Raw genomic sequence first — 22,881 nt, forward strand, 5'->3', positions numbered from 1 at the left:
GTAACCCGATTTCCATGAAACCTCCATTTCCTAAACATAGTTTTGCCACCACCAATTATGCATAAATCTGGACTCCCACGTAAAGATTTGTGAATTTAACCTTCCACCTACTAATATGTGTTAGTATTGTCAAAACGTAAATGAACCACATGCAAGAAAGTTTTCAGGCAATGATATAGATGTCAGCCAAAGGAATCGAAAGAAAATACCTTTGACACTGACAAATATTCCGCTGAAGCAACCAGTTTCCCAATTGTTGGAAAAGGTACCGACTGTGTAGAGTTAATCAGTTTAACAATTTAATGGCATTTCTAAAGCAGCTATCACGATAAAATTCACACACAGCATAGAGTAAACTGTGTAGATGAAGAAAATAATATTTTTGAAAAATCCATTTTTGGACCTAAATCTATTACATCCCCCCTTAGAACTTTCCTATTTGCTTGTACAAAAAGCCCAGAAGGAACAGACCTCTTATCGTTAATCTGTTCCTACAATTACCTGTGCAGAATATCAAAATGGAGATCTAGCACAATACTAAGAGCGTCAGAAGGTAGTGTATTCAACACACAGTCCCGATTTCTGCAGTTATTTAAGGAAACAACGATATTCTGCGCCTGAAATCTGTATCACTCTGCCCTTAACCGCTAATCCAGCATGTTTCTCTGCAGGAACTGATACTCACAGGGGATCAACTAACTGCTATCATGGTCTGATATGACTTTCTACAAACATAAGATCGAGATGGCGGGCATAGCTAGATCCAAATCCTGACATCCTCCAATCTCACAACACCCAACATTGTGTAGAGTAGAGACATAATTAGCCCCCCTCCCCCAATGGATAAAATTAAATTTATGAGGAATGAAAACAAATGTGTCTAAATGTGTTTCGCTCACAATACTAAATTACTTCCAAAAGATTACTTTTATTATTACTATTTCATAATGATGTGATAGTTATTGCATAAGTTACCATTAATTAATGGTTATTTTCAAATAAAGCATTAACGAATTACACGATGTGGTGCAAATAGAAGTTGCCAAACGAATGTATGGACTTCATCTTCCACACATAATCCTCATGCTGTACACAGTAGTTTGTACTTTGTACCATGGACCTATGGTAGAGATATCGAGGCACATAAATTGCATACGGTAAATGTCTCATATAACGCACAGTAGTTTGTACCATGCACGTATGATAGAGAAATCGAGATACACAAACCACATACCTTTAAATATCTCCATAACAATAAATGAAATAAATTAAACTTTAACTCAACACATATTATGTAGTGGCCCCTGTTCTGTTGTAGGGTGTGTACAGTATTATTATTATTACTATTATTATTTGTAGCACCTAGTAAGACACAAAGCATTGGTAAAATGAAATAGTTCGATTTCTGACAGTACAGGAGTAAGGAGTCCAGCAATCAAGTGATTCAGAAAAAGTAAGTAGAGTGCAAGGATTTTAACTTCATTGATTTTAAATAAGGCTGTAGGTGAAGCAAGTGCCATGAGAGAGAGAGAAGTGGTGTGGAGGAAGCATGTTTTGCAACAAGTATATACCTTCACTGGAGACAGTTAAATTGCGTTTTCAAGGAGTAGTAGATGCAATGAGAAAGGCTACATCATACTACGAAAAATGGTTGTTACAAATAAGATGTACCAGTCATGTCATTGACTCATTCGTTATGGTGATGGGTATGACGCGCTGAGTCCTCCCTGATGCATGGAGCACAGTCCTGCCACTGACAGGCTTCTCAGAGTCAAGTGGATGAGTGGTGACAGATCATGGACTTCCTGTAGAAGCTGCTGACAGTCCAGTGGATAAGCGGCGACAGATCATGTACTTCCCATAGAAGCTGCTGACAGCCAAGTGGATAAGCTGTGACAGATCATGTACTTCCTGTAGAAGCTGCTGACAGTCCAGTGTATAAGCGGCGACAGATCATGTACTTCCCGTAGAAGCTGCTGACAGCCAAGTGGATAAGCAGTGACAGATCATGTACTTCCTGTAGAAGCTGCTGACAGTCCAGTGGATAAGCGGCGACAGATCATGTACTTCCCGTAGAAGCTGCTGACAGCCAAGTGGATAAGCAGTGACAGATCATGTACTTCCTGTAGAAGCTGCTGACATTCCAGTGGATAAGCGGCGATAGATCATGTACTTCCCGTAGAAGCTGCTGACAGCCAAGTGGATAAGCAGTGACAGATCATGTACTTCCCGTAGAAGCTGCTGAAAGCCAAGTGGATAAGCAGTGACAGATCATGTACTTCCTGTAGAAGCTGCTGACAGTCCAGTGGATAAGCGGCGACTGATCATGTACTTCCCGTAGAAGCTGCTGACAGCCAAGTGGATAAGCAGTGACAGATCATGTACTTCCCGTAGAAGCTGCTGACAGCCAAGTGGATAAGCAGTGACAGATCATGTACTTCCCGTAGAAGCTGCTGACAGCCAAGTGGATAAGCAGTGACAGATCATGTACTTCCTGTAGAAGCTGCTGACAGTCCAGTGGATAAGCGGCGAGAGATCATGTACTTCCCGTAGAAGCTGCTGACAGCCAAGTGGATAAGCAGTGACAGATCATGTACTTCCCGTAGAAGCTGCTGACAGCCAAGTGGATAAGCAGTGACAGATCATGTACTTCCTGTAGAAGCTGCTGACAGTCCAGTGGATAAGCGGCGACTGATCATGTACTTCCCGTAGAAGCTGCTGACAGCCAAGTGGATAAGCTGTGACAGATCATGTACTTCCCGTAGAAGCTGCTGACAGCCAAGTGGATAAGCAGTGACAGATCATGTACTTCCCGTAGAAGCTGCTGACAGCCAAGTGGATAAGCAGTGACAGATCATGTACTTCCTGTAGAAGCTGCTGACAGTCCAGTGGATAAGCGGCGAGAGATCATGTACTTCCCGTAGAAGCTGCTGACAGCCAAGTGGATAAGCAGTGACAGATCATGTACTTCCCATAGAAGCTGCTGACAACCAAGTGGATAAGCAGTGACACATCATGTACTTCCCGTAGAAGCTGCTGACAGCCAAGTGGATAAGCAGTGACAGATCATGTACTTCCTGTAGAAGCTGCTGACAGTCCAGTGGATAAGCGGCGAGAGATCATGTACTTCCCGTAGAAGCTGCTGACAGCCAAGTGGATAAGCAGTGACAGATCATGTACTTCCCGTAGAAGCTGCTGACAGCCAAGTGGATAAGCAGTGACAGATCATGTACTTCCTGTAGAAGCTGCTGACAGTCCAGTGGATAAGCGGCGACTGATCATGTACTTCCCGTAGAAGCTGCTGACAGCCAAGTGGATAAGCAGTGACAGATCATGTACTTCCCGTAGAAGCTGCTGACAGCCAAGTGGATAAGCAGTGACAGATCATGTACTTCCCGTAGAAGCTGCTGACAGCCAAGTGGATAAGCAGTGACAGATCATGTACTTTCTGTAGAAGCTGCTGACAGTCCAGTGGATAAGCGGCGAGAGATCATGTACTTCCCGTAGAAGCTGCTGACAGCCAAGTGGATAAGCAGTGACAGATCATGTACTTCCCGTAGAAGCTGCTGACAGCCAAGTGGATAAGCAGTGACAGATCATGTACTTCCCGTAGAAGCTGCTGACAGCCAAGTGGATAAGCAGTGACAGATCATGTACTTCCCGTAGAAGCTGCTGACAGCCAAGTGGATAAGCAGTGACAGATCATGTACTTCCTGTAGAAGCTGCTGACAGTCCAGTGGATAAGCGGCGATAGATCATGTACTTCCCGTAGAAGCTGCTGACAGCCAAGTGGATAAGCAGTGACAGATCATGTACTTCCCGTAGAAGCTGCTGACAGCCAAGTGGATAAGCAGTGACAGATCATGTACTTCCCGTAGAAGCTGCTGACAGCCAAGTGGATAAGCAGTGACAGATCATGTACTTCCCGTAGAAGCTGCTGACAGCCAAGTGGATAAGCAGTGACAGATCATGTACTTCCCGTAGAAGCTGCTGACAGCCAAGTGAATAAGCAGATCATGTACTTCCTGTAGAAGCTGCTGACAGTCCAGTGGATAAGCGGCGAGAGATCATGTACTTCCCGTAGAAGCTGCTGACAGCCAAGTGGATAAGCAGTGACAGATCATGTACTTCCTGTAGAAGCTGCTGACAGTCCAGTGGATAAGCGGCGATAGATCATGTACTTCCCGTAGAAGCTGCTGACAGCCAAGTGGATAAGCAGTGACAGATCATGTACGTCTTGTAGAATCTGCTGACAGTCCAGTGGATAAGCGGTGACAGATCATGTACTTCCTGTAGAAGCGACAGCAAGAGGCGATAGTAATTCAGGTATCTGTGGTATATCTGGTAGATGACTGTTGAGAACTCACCAGAAACACCCATGCACAGCAGCTCCCAGTCGATTGATCCTAGCTTATGAACGTCAGCTGACTCTTCCCACTTTCAAGGATAGTTTACAGAGTGTGGCTGCAGTATGGTTGGTGTAATGTCTTACAGAACGGCAAACAAGTATCTCTAAAGTAATCCTGCTATTCTTTTTTATACTCTGGACCAGTTACGTTCGAAGGATAGCTAGTTACCGTTAAGATCTGAAGCAGTCTGTACACAAATCGAGATTTTCTTTACGGCAGCAGTAGCACCTTCTATAAAAGCTACTAATTTCCTGAAAGTGTTTAGATGTAGTAGTCGAAAACAAAATCAAAATCATCGTTAGTTTACAGCAAATGCAAACAACAGAACAAGACATGTTACTTACAACAAGCACTACACACACACTGGTTTTCTATGACGTACCAATACACATCATTGGGAACTTACGAAAATTTTCAAAAATTTACGTTTATTCACGTTGATACACAATGAAATATTGGGTAAATGTGTCTTTGAATGGGGTTGCTAGTCCAAAGTTTTTATCGAGGAGAAATGTTAAACGCAACTGATGTTATAGCTCAAAGTACAGTTCCAGTGACACACAGCGTACGAAAATACTTAATTTATTGCAACACAAGCTCGGATTTTGATGCAGTTGACACAAAGAACATGTTTAAAATTGATGTGAAGTTTTGGGACCTGAATTTTAGAGGCGAATTAATCTGACACATCTGATTTTACTTGGACACGAAGGAAATAGAGGAAATTGTGAGTAAATAGCCATTGGAAAAAAGTGCGGTGTGGAGCACAACTCAACTAAAGGAGTGTTGGTAAACTTTTGTGAAAATTCCATGTACAAACCCTAGGAGTCGATGAATGGGAGTATACGGAACAAAAACTGTCTAATGATGTCCGGAAATGCATGCTAGGCACCATTTATTGAATCATACTTTGTTACAGAAGCTACAGTGTAATTCCATGCAGCCACGGTTACAGTATTCACGGTTTCCTCCTAGAGGGTGATACTGTTTCTCGCACATAATGACCTAGGATGCAGAAAGTCATGAAGGACGTACCCTAAATGATCGGACACCAGAGTTGGAAGAAAATGTAATGAGCACTGTGGAAGGCGACCGCCATATCAGTAGCAGGCAGTTGGCCCAACACTACAGGGTAAGCCAGACGACCGTGTAGAACATTCTCCATGACAACTGGTACTACCCTTATCAGTTAGAGCGTGTGCAGGGCTTAGTAGTGACAGACTTTCCACATCTGTACCAGTTTTGTCACTGGTTTCTTCACCAGGTAACCACGATTCCGGGATCTGTGTCATCCATCCTATTCAAAGATGACGCCATCCTTACGTGATCTTCAGCTTTTACAACAGCCATCTTTGGGATGGTATGCAGAAGGCCCATGGTATGATGACAGCGAATCATCAGCATCGTGGCAGCCTGAATGTCTGGGCTCGGATAATTGGCGACCTATTTTGGGACCAGTCTTCCTCCCACGTCGCCTGACAGGTCGGAAATATCGGCGTTTCTTGTGGGTGACTTGCTGGAAACAGTGCACTGATGATTCTAAGGGTTATGTGGCTGCTACACGATGGTCCTCCAGCCCACTTCGCCATTAACGCCTGGACGCATCTCAATCGCGCCTTCTCTGGTTGAAGGATCGGACGGGGGGGTCCAGTTATACGGTCTGCTCGTTCACAAGATTTCAACCCGCTACATTTCTGGTTACAGGGTCAACTAAGAAGTAGCGCGTATGAAAAGTCCATTCCAGACGTGGAGACACTGCGGCAGCGTATTCATCCTGCCTCTGACACTGTTCGGCTGCAGCCTGATCGATGTGAGCGTGTGAGGCAGAGCACGCTACGGCGCGTATACACGCATGCGTTGGAAACGATTTTCAGCACACACTGTACTTGTCGCTGCGTGGTACAGCGCGAATTATACGGCAGTCTTTGTAACAGTATGTGACTGAATAAAGATTCTCTAGCGTGGAAACCATGCATTTTCGGAAATAAGTTCGTTAGACATTTCTGTTCCGTATCCCCTCATCGATCAGTCCCTAGAGTCTGTACACTGTGGTAAAAATCACCCTGTATGTGCAACATGACGACTAAATGGCATTCCAACTGGAGCTTTCTACAATACCATAAGCAATGATACACCGATACCCAACGGTGTTGCGTAGTTCGGTCGCAGAATTCTTGTGACTCCCCCTTGACCCAGAGCAGATATTCCGAGTCCACGCCGGCGTGTACCACGGGTGAGTCACGCCCGACTCTGCCAGTTATGCTACTGGAAAAGCAGTAGCGTGTGAGGTACGTATTGCCTATCATGTAGGAGCAACGAACAGTGCTAAATACAAGTTTGTGTGACCCTTGGACGAGAGAGATTAATGAACAAATGAGATATCACATAATTTGTGATTAATTTAGTGTACAATCATCTTACATCCTCTTTCGCCGTTCTAAAAATAAGTAGCAATGCAGTGTGTTTGAATACGACCGCCACGCCACGGCGAGAAGCAGGCAACAGGTGGCGCAGGCAGCTGGAGGGAAGCTTGTACACGCTCGCCTCCCCACGGCGCCGGCGAGGACGTCTCAAACCACCAGATAAGACTACCGTGATTAAATAAACTAGTACCAAAAGAACCACGTGGACCATGAGGTGTCTGTAGTAGCAATGGATGAAACACTTACCTTTGTTGGTTGTTAAACTATGTGCGGTGACTTCTGTATAGAATTCTGAAAGAGAAATTCGTAACAATCTCAACGAAAAAATTAAAAATATATTTCATTTCTTATGGTTATCTACTGTCATACCCAGACTCATATGGATCGAACAAAGTAAAATTTTTACCTGTAACAGAAATTGGGTGGCTGCAGCCAGTAGATATGACTACCGCCACAAAAATGCGGATGAACCAACTAAAGCTTCTGCAGAACATGGCGGAAGGTCTCAGGTGTCGGGACAAGTAAGGAACTTTTCTGTCAAAATAACCTCACCAAACTTGCAGTCTGCTGAACAACCTGAAATTTACGGAATAGGTGTAACCTACAAAGACATTTTCTAGCAGCTAGCTTCATAATAAATAAATTAGCGTAAATTAATCTGGATTACACCATTTTACGAGGCGGCTGCCACTCCGTTGTTCCGAGTACACTGGGTGACTCACGAAGATATACAATTGTTTTAATATGTTATTCTACAAGTAAAATCAAAGAAAAAAGTTCATATAAACATAGGTCCGCAAATGTTTATTTACGCAGTTACGGTTAATAAAGGTTTTTGCCTGAAATTTACGAACTTCGCTAATATGAAGGCATCGCAAAACCGTACGAGGTTAAAGTAAAGCACGATTTCCATTTATGTTGTTGTTGTTGGTCTGGTGAATCTAATAAAACATGTCCCAGGCGTGTATCTGCAGTAATTTTCCAGAACATCCAGAAAAGAAAAGAAGTAATTTGATAAAGTTTTCAATTTATGAACTAGTTGGCCCAATTTGTTTTATAAATTCCAGATGATTCCGCAAAGTATTTAACAGAAGTTGTAGAGAATTTGATTTTGGAAAATAATGCTAATAACGTTGACTGAAACTCTATGAATGTGTCAGATAATATGCTTTAATTAATACCATAGCACACGTGAATTCCTGTTAAACCAGAAGAGACAAAGCTCACTGTTAAGGAAGTTGTAAGGTGAACATACAATTTGTTAATACATTCAAAATAAATGTTTGGAGCCGTGTGGAGGGTCTAAACCAGAGGCTCAGACGACTCTGCGACTATAATGGTTGCAAATTCATCGACCTCCGTTATTGGGTGGAGAACTGTAGGCCCCCCCTAGACAGGTCAGGCGTGCACTACACACCGGAAGCAGCTACTAGGGTAGCAGAGTACGTGTGGCGTGCACACGGGGGTTTTTTAGGTTAGAGGGACCCCCCCTTGGGCGAAACGATAAAATACCTGACGGCTTACCAGAGAGGACATTATCATCGTTGATAAAGAACGTCCGTCCTCAGAGACCAAAAACAGGAAAAGTTAACGTAATATTGGTAAACTGCAGGAGTATCCAGGGCAAGGTTCCTGAATTAGTATCTCTTATTGAAGGAAATAGTGCGCATATAGTATTAGGAACGGAAAGTTGGTTAAAACCGGAAGTGAACAGTAACGAAATCCTAGACACAGAATGGAATATATACCGCAAGGATAGGATAAACGCCAATGGTGGAGGAGTATTTATAGCAGTAAAGAATTCAATAATATCCAGTGAAGTTATTAGCGAATGCGAATGTGAAATAATCTGGGTTAAGTTAAGTATCAAAGGTGGGTCAGATATGATAGTCGGATGCTTCTATAGACCACCTGCATCAGCAACCGTAGTAGTTGAGCGCCTCAGAGAGAACCTGCAGAACGTCGTGAAGAAGTTTCGTGATCATACTATTGTAATAGGGGGAGACTTCAATCTACCAGGAATAGAATGGGATAGTCACACAACCAGAACTGGAGCCAGGGACAGAGACTCTTGTGACATTATCTTGACTGCCTTGTCCGAGAATTACTTCGAGCAGATAGTTAGAGAACCAACTCGTGAAGCTAACGTTTTAGACCTCATAGCAACAAATAGACCGGAACTTTTCGACTCCGGGAATGTAGAAGAGGGTATCAGTGATCATAAGTCAGTGGTTGCATCAATGACTACAAGTGTAATAAGAAATGCCAAGAAAGGAAGGAAAATATATTTGCTTAACAAGAGTGATAGGGCACAAATCGCAGAATATCTGAGTGACCACCATCAAACGTTCATTTCTGAGGAAGAGGATGTGGAACAAAAATGGAAAAAATTCAGAAACATCGTCCAGTATGCCTTAGATAAGTTCGTACCGACTAAGGTCCAATGCGAGGGGAAAGATCCACCGTGGTATAACAATCATGTACGAAAGGTACTACGGAAACAAAGAAAGCTTCATCATAGGTTTAAGAGTAGTCGAATCATAGCTGATAAGGAAAAGCTGAACGAAGCGAAAAAGAGCGTAAAGAGAGCAATGAGAGAAGCATTCAACGAATTCGAACATAAAACATTGGCAAACAATCTAAACAAGAACCCTAAAAAGTTTTGGTCATATGTAAAATCGGTAAGCGGATCTAAATCCCCTATTCAGTCACTCGTTGACCACGATGGCACCGAAACAGAGGACGACCGAAGAAAGGCAGAAATACTGAATTCAGTGTTCCGAAACTGTTTCACTGCGGAAAATCGTAACACGGTCCCTGACTTCAGCCGTCGCACGGACGCCAAAATGGAAAATATTGAAATAAACGATATCGGAATTGAAAAACAACTGCTATCACTTAGTAGCGGAAAAGCATCCGGACCAGACGAGATACCCTTAAGATTCTACAGTGATTATGCTAAAGAACTTGCCCCCTTTCTATCAGCAATTTATCGTAGATCGCTGGAAGAACGTAAAGTACCTAGCGACTGGAAGAAAGCGCAGGTCGTTCCCATTTTCAAGAAGGGTCATAAATCAGATGCGAATAATTATAGGCCTATTTCGCTTACGTCAATCTGTTGTAGAATAATGGAACATGTTTTGTGTTCTCGTATTATGACGTTCTTAGATAATACAAATCTCCTTCATCATAACCAACATGGATTCCGCAAACAGAGATCATGTGAAACTCGGCTCGCCCTATTTGCCCAAGAAATTCACAGTGCCGTAGACACTGGCGAGCAGATTGATGCCGTATTCCTGGACTTCAGGAAGGCATTTGATACGGTTCCGCACTTACGTTTAGTGAAAAAAATACGAGCTTACGGAATATCGGACCAGGTTTGTGATTGGATTCAGGATTTCCTAGAAGAAAGAACACAACATGTCATTCTTAACGGTTCAAAATCTGCAGATGTAGAGGTAATTTCGGGAGTACCGCAGGGAAGCGTGATAGGACCTTTATTGTTTACAATATACATAAATGACTTAGTTGACAACATCGGTAGCTCCGTGAGGCTATTTGCAGATGACACGGTTGTCTACAAGAAAGTAGCAACATCAGAAGACTCGTACGTACTCCAGGAGGACCTGCAGAGGATTAATGCATGGTGCGACAGCTGGCAGCTTTCCCTAAACGTAGATAAATGTAATATAATGCGCATACATAGGGGCAGAAATCCATTCCAGTACGATTATGCCATAGGTGGTAAATCATTGGAAGCGGTAACGACCGTAAAATACTTAGGAGTTACTATCCGGAGCGATCTGAAGTGGAATGATCACATAAAACAAATAGTGGGAAAAGCAGGCGCCAGGTTGAGATTCATAGGAAGAATTCTAGGAAAATGTGACTCATCGACGAAAGAAGTAGCCTACAAAACGCTTGTTCGTCCGATTCTTGAGTATTGCTCATCAGTATGGGACCCTTACCAGGTTGGATTAATAGAAGAGATAGACATGATCCAGCGAAAAGCAGCGCGATTCGTCATGGGGACATTTAGTCAGCGCGAGAGCGTTACGGAGATGCTGAACAAGCTCCAGTGGCGGACACTTCAAGAAAGGTGTTACGCAATACGGAGAGGTTTATTATCGAAATTACGAGAGAGCACATTCCGGGAAGAGATGGGCAACATATTACTACCGCCCACATATATCTCGCGTAATGATCACAACGAAAAGATCCGAGAAATTAGAGCAAATACGGAGACTTACAAGCAGTCGTTCTTCCCACGCACAATTCGTGAATGGAACAGGGAAGGGGGGATCAGATAGTGGTACAATAAGTACCCTCCGCCACACACCGTAAGGTGGCTCGCGGAGTATAGATGTAGATGTAGAAAATGTCTCCACCGAGTTCAGTGCTTTTACCTGCACGTGTAGGAACAGATTTTGTTGCTCGTTTCAGTTTCACAGGGTTGTTCTTAATTTCGCCTACTGCATTCATAACGTGAGCAAGTAATGCCTCACGTGTACTGACTTTTTCCTCACAAACTATGTCTTTCATCCATCCCCATACAAAAATCCATTGGCGTTAAATCGGGCGATCTGGGTGGCCACAGACGTGTAGCACCACGACCAACCCATTTCTGAGGAAAATGATCATTTAAACGTTTAGTAACTGCGTTGTGGAGGCGCACCGTCATGTTGAAAATACATTTGCAATCGCGTAGCTAGTGGATCACCTTCGACGAAGCGGGGCATTTCTTGTTGAAGGAATTACAAGTACGTATCGCCTGTTAGACCTCGTGGGAAAATGTTTTACTAGATTCACCTTATTAATAACAACAAAGTAAATGGAAATAGTTTTTTACTTTAACCCCGTACAGTTTTGCGATGGCTTCATATTAGCGAAGTTGCTAAATTTCAGGCAAAATCTCCTATGAGCCGTAACCCCGTAGCTAAATATTTGTGGACCTATGTTTATTCGAACTTTCTCCTTTAGTTTTACTTGTAGAATATAATGTTAAAATGTTTGCATACCTTCGTGAGTCACCCTGTATACTGGCTGATCAGCTGAACTGTTTACGTCAGTTTCGAAACCGTTTAAGGGATCGTTATCATGTTTGCACCTGCTTAACTGCGAGGAACTGCTGGATGAGCGACTTCGTACTCATATTAACTGCAGGGGACGGGGATCAGTCTCTCTTTTTCAAATGAAATTGCAGTGTGTGTCAATACGTGGTGATGTATTACGCAGAGCTGGAGGAGGACAGGGGGCTGTGTCTCGCCTACAGCAGTGTCGTTAGCCGAGTTAGGCGAGCCTCAGGCGGCTAAGGACACGCCAGCGGGTACACCCGAGTGCGGTGCTGGTGGAAACTGCGCTCTATGAAACACAGGGTGTGTCAAAAAGTGTCATCCGATTTCAAAAAGATCATAGCTATTATGGTATTTGAGATATGTGAGCCGGCTGCCGTGGCCGAGCTGTTCTGGGCGCTTCAGTCCGGAACGGCGCTGTTGCTACGGTCGCAGGTTCGGATCCAGCCTCGAGCATGGATGTGTGTGATGTCGTTAGGTTAGTTAGGTTTAAGTAGTGCTAAGTGTAGGGGACTGATGACCTCAAATTTTAAGTCTCATAGTGCTTCGAGCCATTTGAACCATTCTTTGAGATATGTGGGTGAACAACACACTCCTGGAAAGAGCAAACTTTCGAGTTTTACATGGTTACCAATAGGTAGCAGCAGTGTGCGCCACCTTTAGTTCCCCTAATAATAAAAATGGTGTCGGGACAACGGAAAGCGTTTTGCGAACTGCGTGTCAGTAACAACCATTCAGCGTGACTTTCGTACTGTGTACGATGTGGATCCTCCTACAGCACACAGCAGTAGTCGATGACGTGAACTATGGCGAGAAACAGGTTGTTTGTGTAAAGGCAAATCGCCAGGTCATCCCAGAGTGTCTGACACAAACGTCGAAAGCATCCGCCATAGTTTCCCAAGGAGTAAGCACAAATCCGTTAGCCGTGCATCTCGACAGCTTAACATACCCCCGATGTCCGCCTGGCGTGTGATGCGTACACGTTTACTTACGAAACCGTGCCGGCCGCGGTGGTCTAGCGGTTCTAGGCGCTCAGTCCGGAACGGCTCGACTGCTACGGTCGCAGGTTCGAATCCTGCCTCGGGCATGGATGTGTGTGATGTCCTTAGGTTAGTTAGGTTTAAGTAGTTCTAAGTTCTAGGGGACTGATGACCACAGATTTTAAGTCCCATAGTGCTCAGAGCCATTTGAACCATTTGAACGAAACCTTACAAAATTCAGCCACTGCAAGCTCTTCGAGAAGGTGACAAACAACAACGTGTGGAGTTCTATCATTTAGGTCTTAGCAAGATGGAGGATGAAAGTTTTCTTCCACGCTTAGTGTTTAGTGACGAGGCAACATTCCATTTAAATGGAGAGGTGAACCGTTATTATGTGAGAGTATGGGGTAGCGAACAACCACATGAACTTGTACAACATGAGAGAGGCTCTCGAAAATTGAATGTGTTTTGTGCAGTTAGAACAGTAAAAGATGTACATCCTATTTTCCTTGGCCTAGAACACTGTTACAAGAAGTACATATTTGGATATGGTGGAGAAAGTTCCTATCCCACAGTTGCAGACTGATTCGAACGACTTCATTTACCAACAGGATGGGGCACTGCCACACTGGCATCTGGAAGTGCAGGAATTTTTAAATCAAAGGATAGCCTAACGACGGATCGGCCGCACTGGACCAAATAATTCAGCCTTACATTCTTGCCTCCAAGGTTACCGGACCTGACTATGAAAGACTCTGTTCATGTGCCTCCATTACCAACAACAGTGAATGAACCGAGACATCGCATAACAGCAGCTGTGGGAGCTGCAACTCAAGACATGCCCGCTGCAGTGTGGGAACAATCTGAATACAGCACTGAAATATGCCGTACATTTCAAGGCCGGCATATTGAACACTTATCAGAAGGAATGAAAAAAAAATACTTTTTTGAGTTTTCCGTTCATCAAAACACAAAAGTCATTGTGTATGTTTATTAGTTACAGAAATATAGACGTGTCAAATAGGATAAATATTTTTGATATACCCTGTATATGGTGGCAACTGAGTGCTGACTCGAATGGGGGCAATCTATCATGAAACCGAAGATATCACAGAGATATTGGTGAAGAAATGAGCGCACCGCAACATTGATCACAATTTTGTGACAATTATTACAACATTTACGAAACTTTTGATTACGGATATTGTCAGAGACCACTGACAATTAACAACTAACACACTCTTCGAGCTGTAGTAGCATATGAGGTGTCACATCAAAGCTAAACACTACTAAAACCAGATTTCATTTACGCAACTTGCTCTGTTTTGTAGCATTACGGTTTTTTGAATGTGCCAATACTCTGAACTTGCCACAGTTGCACGTGATAAGGGGAAGGTTGAGATATTTAGATTCAAACGTAATCATAATCTATGATGATTACTGTAGCTGATGTTGAATGCTATTTAATCCAAGGTTTACTGATTAATGGAAATGGGCTTTAGTGAAAATTCTAAATGAAAAAGGAAAAGCTCCACTTTATGTAACTTCTTAGAGAACAAATGAACAGATGGCGGATGGGCACTCCTCTTACATTAGCGACACGTTAATCGTATATCTCTAAGTAGCATATTTCGTGTGTGCACAGAACGACTTACTTGAATACGATTTACGTTTTTGTTAATATCTTATGTAATATCACACTGCTCATGCTTCGAGTGACCACAAAATGTCCGTGACGACTAAGATTATTTTGAATTTAACTATTTTGAATTTAATGTAAAGTACGTATGTGGGACAGCCTTAAATATGAATATTTCTCAGGGTCAACGCCGAGTCAGTGTTGGGCGATGCCACAGAGAATGTGGAAGGGCGTGGATCACTGCGCGTGTTCTCTTTGCGTCTTTCGGTTCATTCGGTACTTGGTGTTTCGTCGCTCGAGTTTCGGCAGCTTTCTGTCTCGGAGGGTCGTTCCGGTGATCTCACGAGAGGTAAAGCTGTAGAGAGGTCTAGTCGGCGAGTTACCGCGCACTGTTTCCGGGTGCAGAGCGTTGGACTTCCCTTAATTCATTGAGCTCTGCCCCACACTCTTACTTGGTGCAGGATTTGGAACACTCAAATACAGTTTCGATGATTTATTTTGGAGAACTTGTTGGAACTTTAGCTTCGTACTAGTGAGAACCAAGGCAGAAACGAACTTGCAAGGTGAATATTATTGAACTGAATGAAATAAAATCGCCATAACTTGTCAACGGTTTGCTTTAGGACGTTAAAACTGCACGGTTAGCCACGGGGCATGATGGGAATTAATATGTGCATGCGTTTGGTTTGCTTTAGTGACGAAGACCACTTTAATTTGCGTAGATTCGTCGATAAGCAAAACAAGCGCATTTGTGGGACTGAGAATCCGCACTCCAGAGTCGAGAAATCTCTCCACCCTCAACGGGTCACGTAATAATCGGTGCGATACTCCTCGATGGCACGGTGACTACCGAACGGTACGTGCAGGTTTTGGAAAATCATTTCATCCCCATTATCCAAAGACACCCTGATTTCGACAAGATGTGACTCATGCAAGGCAGAGCTCGATACCATCGAAGCAGGAGAGTGTCTGATGTCCTGGAGAAGCGCTTTGGGGACCGCATTCTGGCTCTGGGGTCTCAAGGGTCTCTATTGGCCGCCATATTCTCCGGACCTGATCACATGCGACTCCTCATTGTGCGGCTATATTAAAGACAAGGCGTACAGCAGTAACCCCAAGACCACTGCTTAAATGAAAACAGCCATTCAGGAGGTCATCGACAGCATCGACGGTCCGACACTTCAGCGGGCCGTGCAGAATTTCGCTTTTCGTGTGCACCACATCATCGACAATGATGGCAGGCATATCGAACGTCTCATAACCCATGGACGAATATCAGTAGTGATATTCACATGCTGAATAAAGTGCGTGCACGCCCGACAGCTTGTGACTAATTCGCGATTTTTCTCATACAGTTTAATAATTCTGACCCTGTAGATTATTTTGCTACAGCTGTGTTATTGGTTGCATGTGAGCAGTGAACGATGTTTTGCATCGTGCGAAGGATCAAAATTTTTTGAAATGTTTGCTCACAGTTTTGATAATTACTGCTTTGAGAAAAAGAGAAATCTGCAAGCATATGTTCTGCTTTTACGCTGTACTTCTGCACTTTATTTATGATTATTTGTTAATGACTTTGCTTTGAATCCACAATGAAGTGAGATCACCATTCACAGACATTTCAGTAATGTCAATTAATATTTATGAATGATGAACTGTAATTCGATTGTGTTAGTCAACTTTATTAGCCCTACGGTTTTGATTGTTCAGTCCATTTCTCAATACTCCGCTAAACATCCTATAAATTGTTAGACAAATGGATCATTTCTTATCTGCGTACCGGCGCATTAAAACACCAGTGTGCGACTAACCTCTGTGACACGTAAAGGCGAGTCAGCCCGCAGTGCAGGTCAGATATTCCGGCCTTGCGAAGTCCAGACACCGCTGCCAGAAGGTAGGGAAGAGACTCATTTGTAAATAAAATCTACAGCTTAGGATTTATCTCCTTTGAACACCGAACCGAAAGTTTTGTTATATGTAAATTCGCTAATTCTTTTGACAGTAGCGTAATACGAAGTTTTCTACTCTCAGTACAGAACTCCAAAATTGGAAAAATAAATTATTTAATGAAGCAACTCAATTCTACTGCTCAGCAAGTCCTTTGTACAAAAGAAAATAAGCTGTATGATTCAACGAATTGGAAAGTTACATCACATCTGCTGACTTCAAATAAAATGCTAAGTAGTTTTATCCTTCTGTTAGGTCAGTGAAAATATTGAAGTGATAAGTCCCCACATTACGGCATCGAAATGGCGGATGACAGAGATAACTGACATACTACACTTTGTTCCAAAATTGTTTCTCTGAGGAAGATCTTACAGTGGTTCCTTCTTTAATTCGTCAAGCGAACGCCTGAATGACATATGCCGAAATAAACGTCCATTGGGCACAAAAACTACTGAAATCACTCTACAGAGGAATAGCCACTGGATCTGACAGAATGTCAATCTGTTTCTATTTAGAGTATGCGAAAGAAATTTCTCCTCTTCTAGAAGCAATGTACCGTATGTCATTTCAGGAGCGAAGCGTTCCTAGATTTGGAATTGTCTCTTCTCAGTTTCTGATTGTATTGTTGTTGTTGTTGTGGTCTTCAGTCCTGAGACTGGTTTGATACAGCTGTCCACACTACTCTATCCCATCCAAGCATCTTCATCTCCCAGTACCTACTGCAACCTACATCCTTCTGAATCTGCTTAGTTTACTCATCTCTTGATCTCCCTCTACCATTTTTACCCTCCACGCTGCCCTCCAATACTAAATTGGTGATCCCTTGATGCCTCAGAACATGTCCTACCAACCGATCCCTTCTTCTGGTCAAGTTGTGCCACAAACTTCTCTTCTCCCCAATCCTATCCAACACCTCCTCATTAGTTATGTGATCTACCCACCTAATTTTCAGCATTCTTCTGTAGCACCACATTTCAAAAGCTTCTATTCTCTTCTTGTCCAAACTATTTATCGTCCATGTTTCACTTCCATACATGGCTACACACCATACAAATACTTTCAGAAACGACTTCCTGACACTTAAATCTATACTCGATGTTAACAAATTTCTCTTCTTCAGAAACGCTTTCCTTCCCATTGCCAGTCTACATTTTATATCCTCTCTACTTCGACCATAATCAGTTATTTTGCTCCCCAAATAGCAAAACTCCTTTACTACTTTCAGTGTCTCACTTCCTAAACTAATTCCCTCAGCATCACCTGACTTCATTCGACTACATTCCATTATCCGCGTTTTGCTTTTGTTGATGTACATCTTATATCCCCCTCTCAAGACACTGCCCATTCCGTTCAATTGCTCTTCCGAGTCCTTTGCTGTCTCTGACAGAATTACAATGTCATCGGCGACCTCAAAGTTTTTATTTCTTCTCTATGGATTTTAATACCTACTCCGAATTTTTCTTTTGTTTCCTTCACAGCTTGCTCAATATACAAATTGAATAACATCGGGGAGAGGCTACAACTCTGTCTCACTCCCTTCCCAACTTTCATGGCCCTCAACTCTTATAACTGCCATTTGGTTTCTATACAAATTGTAAATAGCCTTTCGCTCCCTATATTTTACCCCTGAAACCTTCAGAATTTGAAAGAGAGTATTCCAGTCAACATTGTCAAAAGCTTTCTCTAAGTCTACAAATGCTAGAAACATAGGTTTACCTATCCTTGATCTAGCTTCTAAGATAAGTCGTAGGGTCAGTATTGCCACACGTCTTCCAATATTTCTACGGAATCCAAACTGATCTGCCCCGAGGTCAGCTTCTACTATTTTTTCCATTCGTCTGTAAAGAATTCCCGTTAGTATTTTGCAGCTGTGACTTATTGAACTGACAGTTCGGTAATTTTCACATATGTCAACACCTGCTTTCTTTGGGATTGGAATTATTATATTCTTCTCGAAGTCTGAGGGAATTTCGCCTGCCTCATACATCTTGCTCACCAGATGGTTGAGTTTTGTCAGGACTGGCTCTCCCAAGGCCGTCAGTAGTTCTAATGGAATGTTGTCTAATCCTGGGACCTTGTTTCGACTCAGGTCTTTCAGTGCTCTGTCAAACTCTTCACGTAGTATCATATCTCCCATTTCATCTTCATCTACATCCTCTTCCATTTCCATAATATTGTCCCCAAGTACATCACTCTTGTATAGACCCTCTGTACACTCCTTCCACCTTTCTGCTTTCCATTCTTTGCTTACAACTGGGTTTCCATCTGAGCTCTTGATATTCATACAAGTGGTTCTCTTTCCTCCAAAGGTCTCTTTAATTATCCTATAGGCAGTACCTATCTTACCCCTCGTGATATATGTCTCTACATCCTTACATTTGTCCTCTAGCTATCCCTGCTTAGCCATTTTGCACTTCCTGTCGATCTCATTTTTGGGACATTATATTCCTTTTTGCCTGCTTCATTTACTGCATTTTTATATTTTCTCCTTTCATCAATTAAATTCAATATTTATTCTGTTACCCAAGGGTTTCTACTAGCGCTCGTCTTTTGGTCTACTCGATCCTCTGCTGCCTTTACTATTTCATCTCTCAAAGTTACCCATTCTTCATCTACTGTATTTCTTTCCTCCACTCTTGTCAATCGTTCCCTAATGCTCTCCCTGAAACTCTCTGCAACCTCTGGTTCTGTCCGATTATGCGGGTCCCATCTCCTTAAATTCCCACATTTTTGCAGTTTCTTCAGTTTTAATCTACAGTTCATAACCAATAGATTGTGGTCAGAGTCTACATCTGCCCCTGGAAATGTCTTACAATTTAAAACCTGGTTCCTATATCTCTGTTTTACCTTAATATTATCAATCTGAAATCTGCCAGTATCTCCAGGCTTCTTCCATGTATAAATCTTCTTATATGATTCTTGAACCAAGTGTTAGCTATGATTAAGTTGTGCTCTGTGCCAAATTCTACCAGGTGGCTTCCTCTTTCATTTATTAGGCACAATCCATATTCACCTACTACGTTTCCTTCTCTCCCTTTTCCTACTACCGAATTCCAGTCACCCATGACTATTAAATTTTCGTCTCCCTTCACTATCTGAATAATTTCTTTTATTTCGTCATACATTTCTTCACGTTCTTCATCATCTGAAGAGGTAGTCGGCATATAAACTTGTACTACTGTAGTAGGCGTGGGCTTCGAGTCTATCTTGGTCACAATAATGCGTTCACTATGCTGTTTGTAATAGCTTACCCACATTCCTATTTTTATTCATTATTAAACCTACTCCTGCATTACCCCTATTTGACTTAGTATTTATAACCCTGTATTCGCGTGACCAAAAGTCTTGTTCCTCCTGCCACCAAACTTCACTAATTCCCACTATATCTAACTTTAACCTATCCATTTCCCTTTTTAAATTTTCAAACCTACCTGCCCGATTAAGGGATCTGACATTCCACGCTCCGATCCGTAGAAAGCCAGTTTTCTTTCTCCCGATAATGACGTCCTCTTGAGAAGTCCACGCCCGGAGATCTGAATGGGGGACTATTTTACCTCCGGAATATTTTACCCAAGAGGACGCTATCATCATTAACCATACAGTAAAGCTGCATGCCCTCAGGAAAAATTACGGCTGTAGTTTCCCCTTGCTTTCAACCGTTTGCAATTCCAGCACAGCAAGGCTGTTTTTTTTTTTTTTTTTAGTGTTACATGGCCAGATTAGTCAATCATCCAGACTGTTGCCCCTGCAACGACTGAAAAGGCTGCTGCCCCTCTTCAGGAACCACGCGTTTGTCTTGCCTCTCAACAGATACCCCTCCATTGTGGTTGCACCTATGGTACGGCTATCTGTATCACTGAGGCACCAAGCCTCCCCACCAACGGCAAGGTCCTTGGTTCATTGGGGGGGGGGGTCTAATTGTATTAGAATTACTTCTAATTGTATTGTGTTAGAAGTAAAAAAAGGAAATGGAAAGTTATCTACACCTTGTACAGAAATTGAACTGCAGTTATAAGGACATGAAACGATAGCTTTGAAGCCTTTAGTGTACGTAATTGAATCTGCACATTGAGTGTCTTGCGAAGAAACCAAGGACAAATTGAGCAAGGAAATAAAAAACTAAGGGAGAAGAATTGTAAAATTTAAGGTTATCTGACGAAACTGTAATTATGTCATAAATAGCAAATGATTTGGAAGATCAGTTGAACGTAATGGATACAGTCTTGAAAATAGGGTGTAAAATGAGCATCAATAAAAGTGTAACAATAGTTCTGAAATGTCGTCGAATTATATGAAGTGATGACTAGAGAATTAGGCTAGGAAATGAGTAAGTAAAAGCGGTTGCTTTGTTATACGGAGAGGAAAATAATTGTTGATTGCCAATGTAGATGGGATATAAAATGCTGACTGGAACATCACGAAAAGAATTACTGAGAAGAAGGAATCTATTAAGATCTGATATCAATTTAAGTGCCAGTTAGTGGTATCTGTTACGAGTGCAGCCGTAATTGGAAGTGAGACGTGGAGGATGAATAGTTCAGACAAGGAGATAATGGTACATTTTGAAATGTGGTGCAACAGGAGGACGCAGAAGATTAGATGGGTAGATTGAATAAGAAATAAACATGTAATAGATACAAAATAAAATACAGATATTTTATCTTGAATGTAATCTTTCAACTGTACAATACTTTCTGTCACTGAAATGAAATGTCGTGTGACGAGCGCCTCCCGTCGGGTAGACCGTTCGCCTGGTGCAAGTCTTTCGATTTGACGCCACTTCGGCGAGTTGCGCGTCGATGGGGAAGAAATGATGATGATTAAGAAAACACACCATTCAGTCCCTGAGCGGAGAAAATCTTCGACCCCGCTGGGAATAGAACCCAGGTCCTTTGGATGGGCAGTCTGTCGTGCTCACCACTCAGCTACCGGGGGCGTCACTGAGCATTTGTGTAGAGTCACAGATATAGAACATGCAGTATTTTCGTTGGATGAAAGGATAGACTCTTATTGTATAACTACTACTTCATATGGCGGACGGCCATGTATTTATTTCAGAAAAGGATCAGAATTCGAAGCAAGATATGACCTTAGCACGATAAGTACAGAAAAACTCTGCTACATCGGCTATTTAATGGCCAAGAAATTAATCAATATGTATGTGTTTATCTCGATCTCCTGGTGATAGTGTGGACATTTTCCTCAATAAATTAACAGAAGTACCAACTAAAATCTCAAGTAGAATAGTCTACATATTGTTGTGCGAAGACATAACCATGAAGACGAGTATCACAAAAGAAACTAGTAGCATCCCCACAAATATCCTTCAGGGTTTTGGGATATCCCAGTTGGTCAATAGTACAAAGGCATCAGTGATTGACCATGTGGCCAAAAGTATAGACAGAGAAAAGTGTGAAATAGCTGTACTAGATCTTAGATTATCAGAGCGTTTCTGTCAAATAACAGTAAAATCGGGTATGGAAAATTCCCTAAACTGCAAACTTATGAAACATATTTATCAGAAATTGAAGTACAAGATTTTCCAAAAGAACCAGCAAACCAAACCTGGGATGAATTGTAGAGAGAAACGAATGTAAATGTAAAATCGTCTATATTCTCAACATTATTTAAATTGAATTTTCAAAAGACCTTTTGAAATATTTTTAATGTTTCACAAAAATAAATGGATAACAGCAGTTGTTAAGAAATCTTTCCAAATGCTTCTGTACCTCAGTTACATTAAAAACAGTCATAATGAGCCAGAATTATTAAATCTTTATCGCACGTGGCGAAAGATTTAAAAACGTTGCTAACTGCAGCAAAAAGTCATAAGTACACTTTTGTTGCTAGAACAACAGAGCAAGAAGCTAGTAAAACTATGCAAAACTAAAATATGAAAGGTCAAAAGGATTAGATGAAGTAACAACGTGTGTACTGAAACACTGCATAGAGAGTATACATGCTCCCTTAATACACACGACAGACGAGTTCTTGACATCAGGGAAATTTCCAGAATGTTTAAAACAGGCAAGATTTGCACCCCTGCTAAAGAGAGGTAAGCAGACAGTATAGAAAATTAGTGGCCCATTACCCTGTTTTGACCATTCTGGAAAATATGAACATTTATGAAAGATTAATGAGTTACTTGAATAAATACATTTTAAGTGAATAAGTGTTTGACTCTCGAAGTAGTAGGAGTATAGAATGAGCCATAGTGTAATCATAACTTAATGCTCTTGACACACGTAGTTTTTAGATGATTCGATTGCTTGTGATACTGTTGACCATAACATTCTACTAAATAAGGTAAAAACATTAGTGATAAGAGCAGTAGCTAGTGACTTGTTCTGACCATACCTATCACACAGGGTAAAAATCATACAGATAACACATTCCTCAAATAAGCCT

At 42.1% G+C, this 22,881-nt stretch overlaps 1 protein-coding gene across 3 annotated transcripts in view; it reads right to left on the minus strand.

The window, feature by feature from the left end:
• The window catches only part of LOC126427239 (ankyrin-3-like), a 68,622-nt gene that overhangs the window by 37,827 nt on the left and 7,914 nt on the right, over positions 1-22,881 (minus strand). For all 3 annotated transcript variants that reach the window (XM_050089479.1, XM_050089480.1, XM_050089481.1), the window contains exons 2-3: positions 7,239-7,408; positions 7,079-7,123 (exon numbers count right to left, since the gene is read on the minus strand). In XM_050089479.1, the coding sequence (XP_049945436.1) occupies positions 7,079-7,123; positions 7,239-7,326 (133 nt within the window). In that variant the 5' untranslated portion in view covers positions 7,327-7,408. The remainder of the gene's footprint in view (positions 1-7,078; positions 7,124-7,238; positions 7,409-22,881) is intronic.

Source organism: Schistocerca serialis, chromosome 11 (assembly GCF_023864345.2).
Source record: "Schistocerca serialis cubense isolate TAMUIC-IGC-003099 chromosome 11, iqSchSeri2.2, whole genome shotgun sequence".
Taxonomy (NCBI): Eukaryota; Metazoa; Arthropoda; class Insecta; order Orthoptera; family Acrididae; genus Schistocerca; species Schistocerca serialis.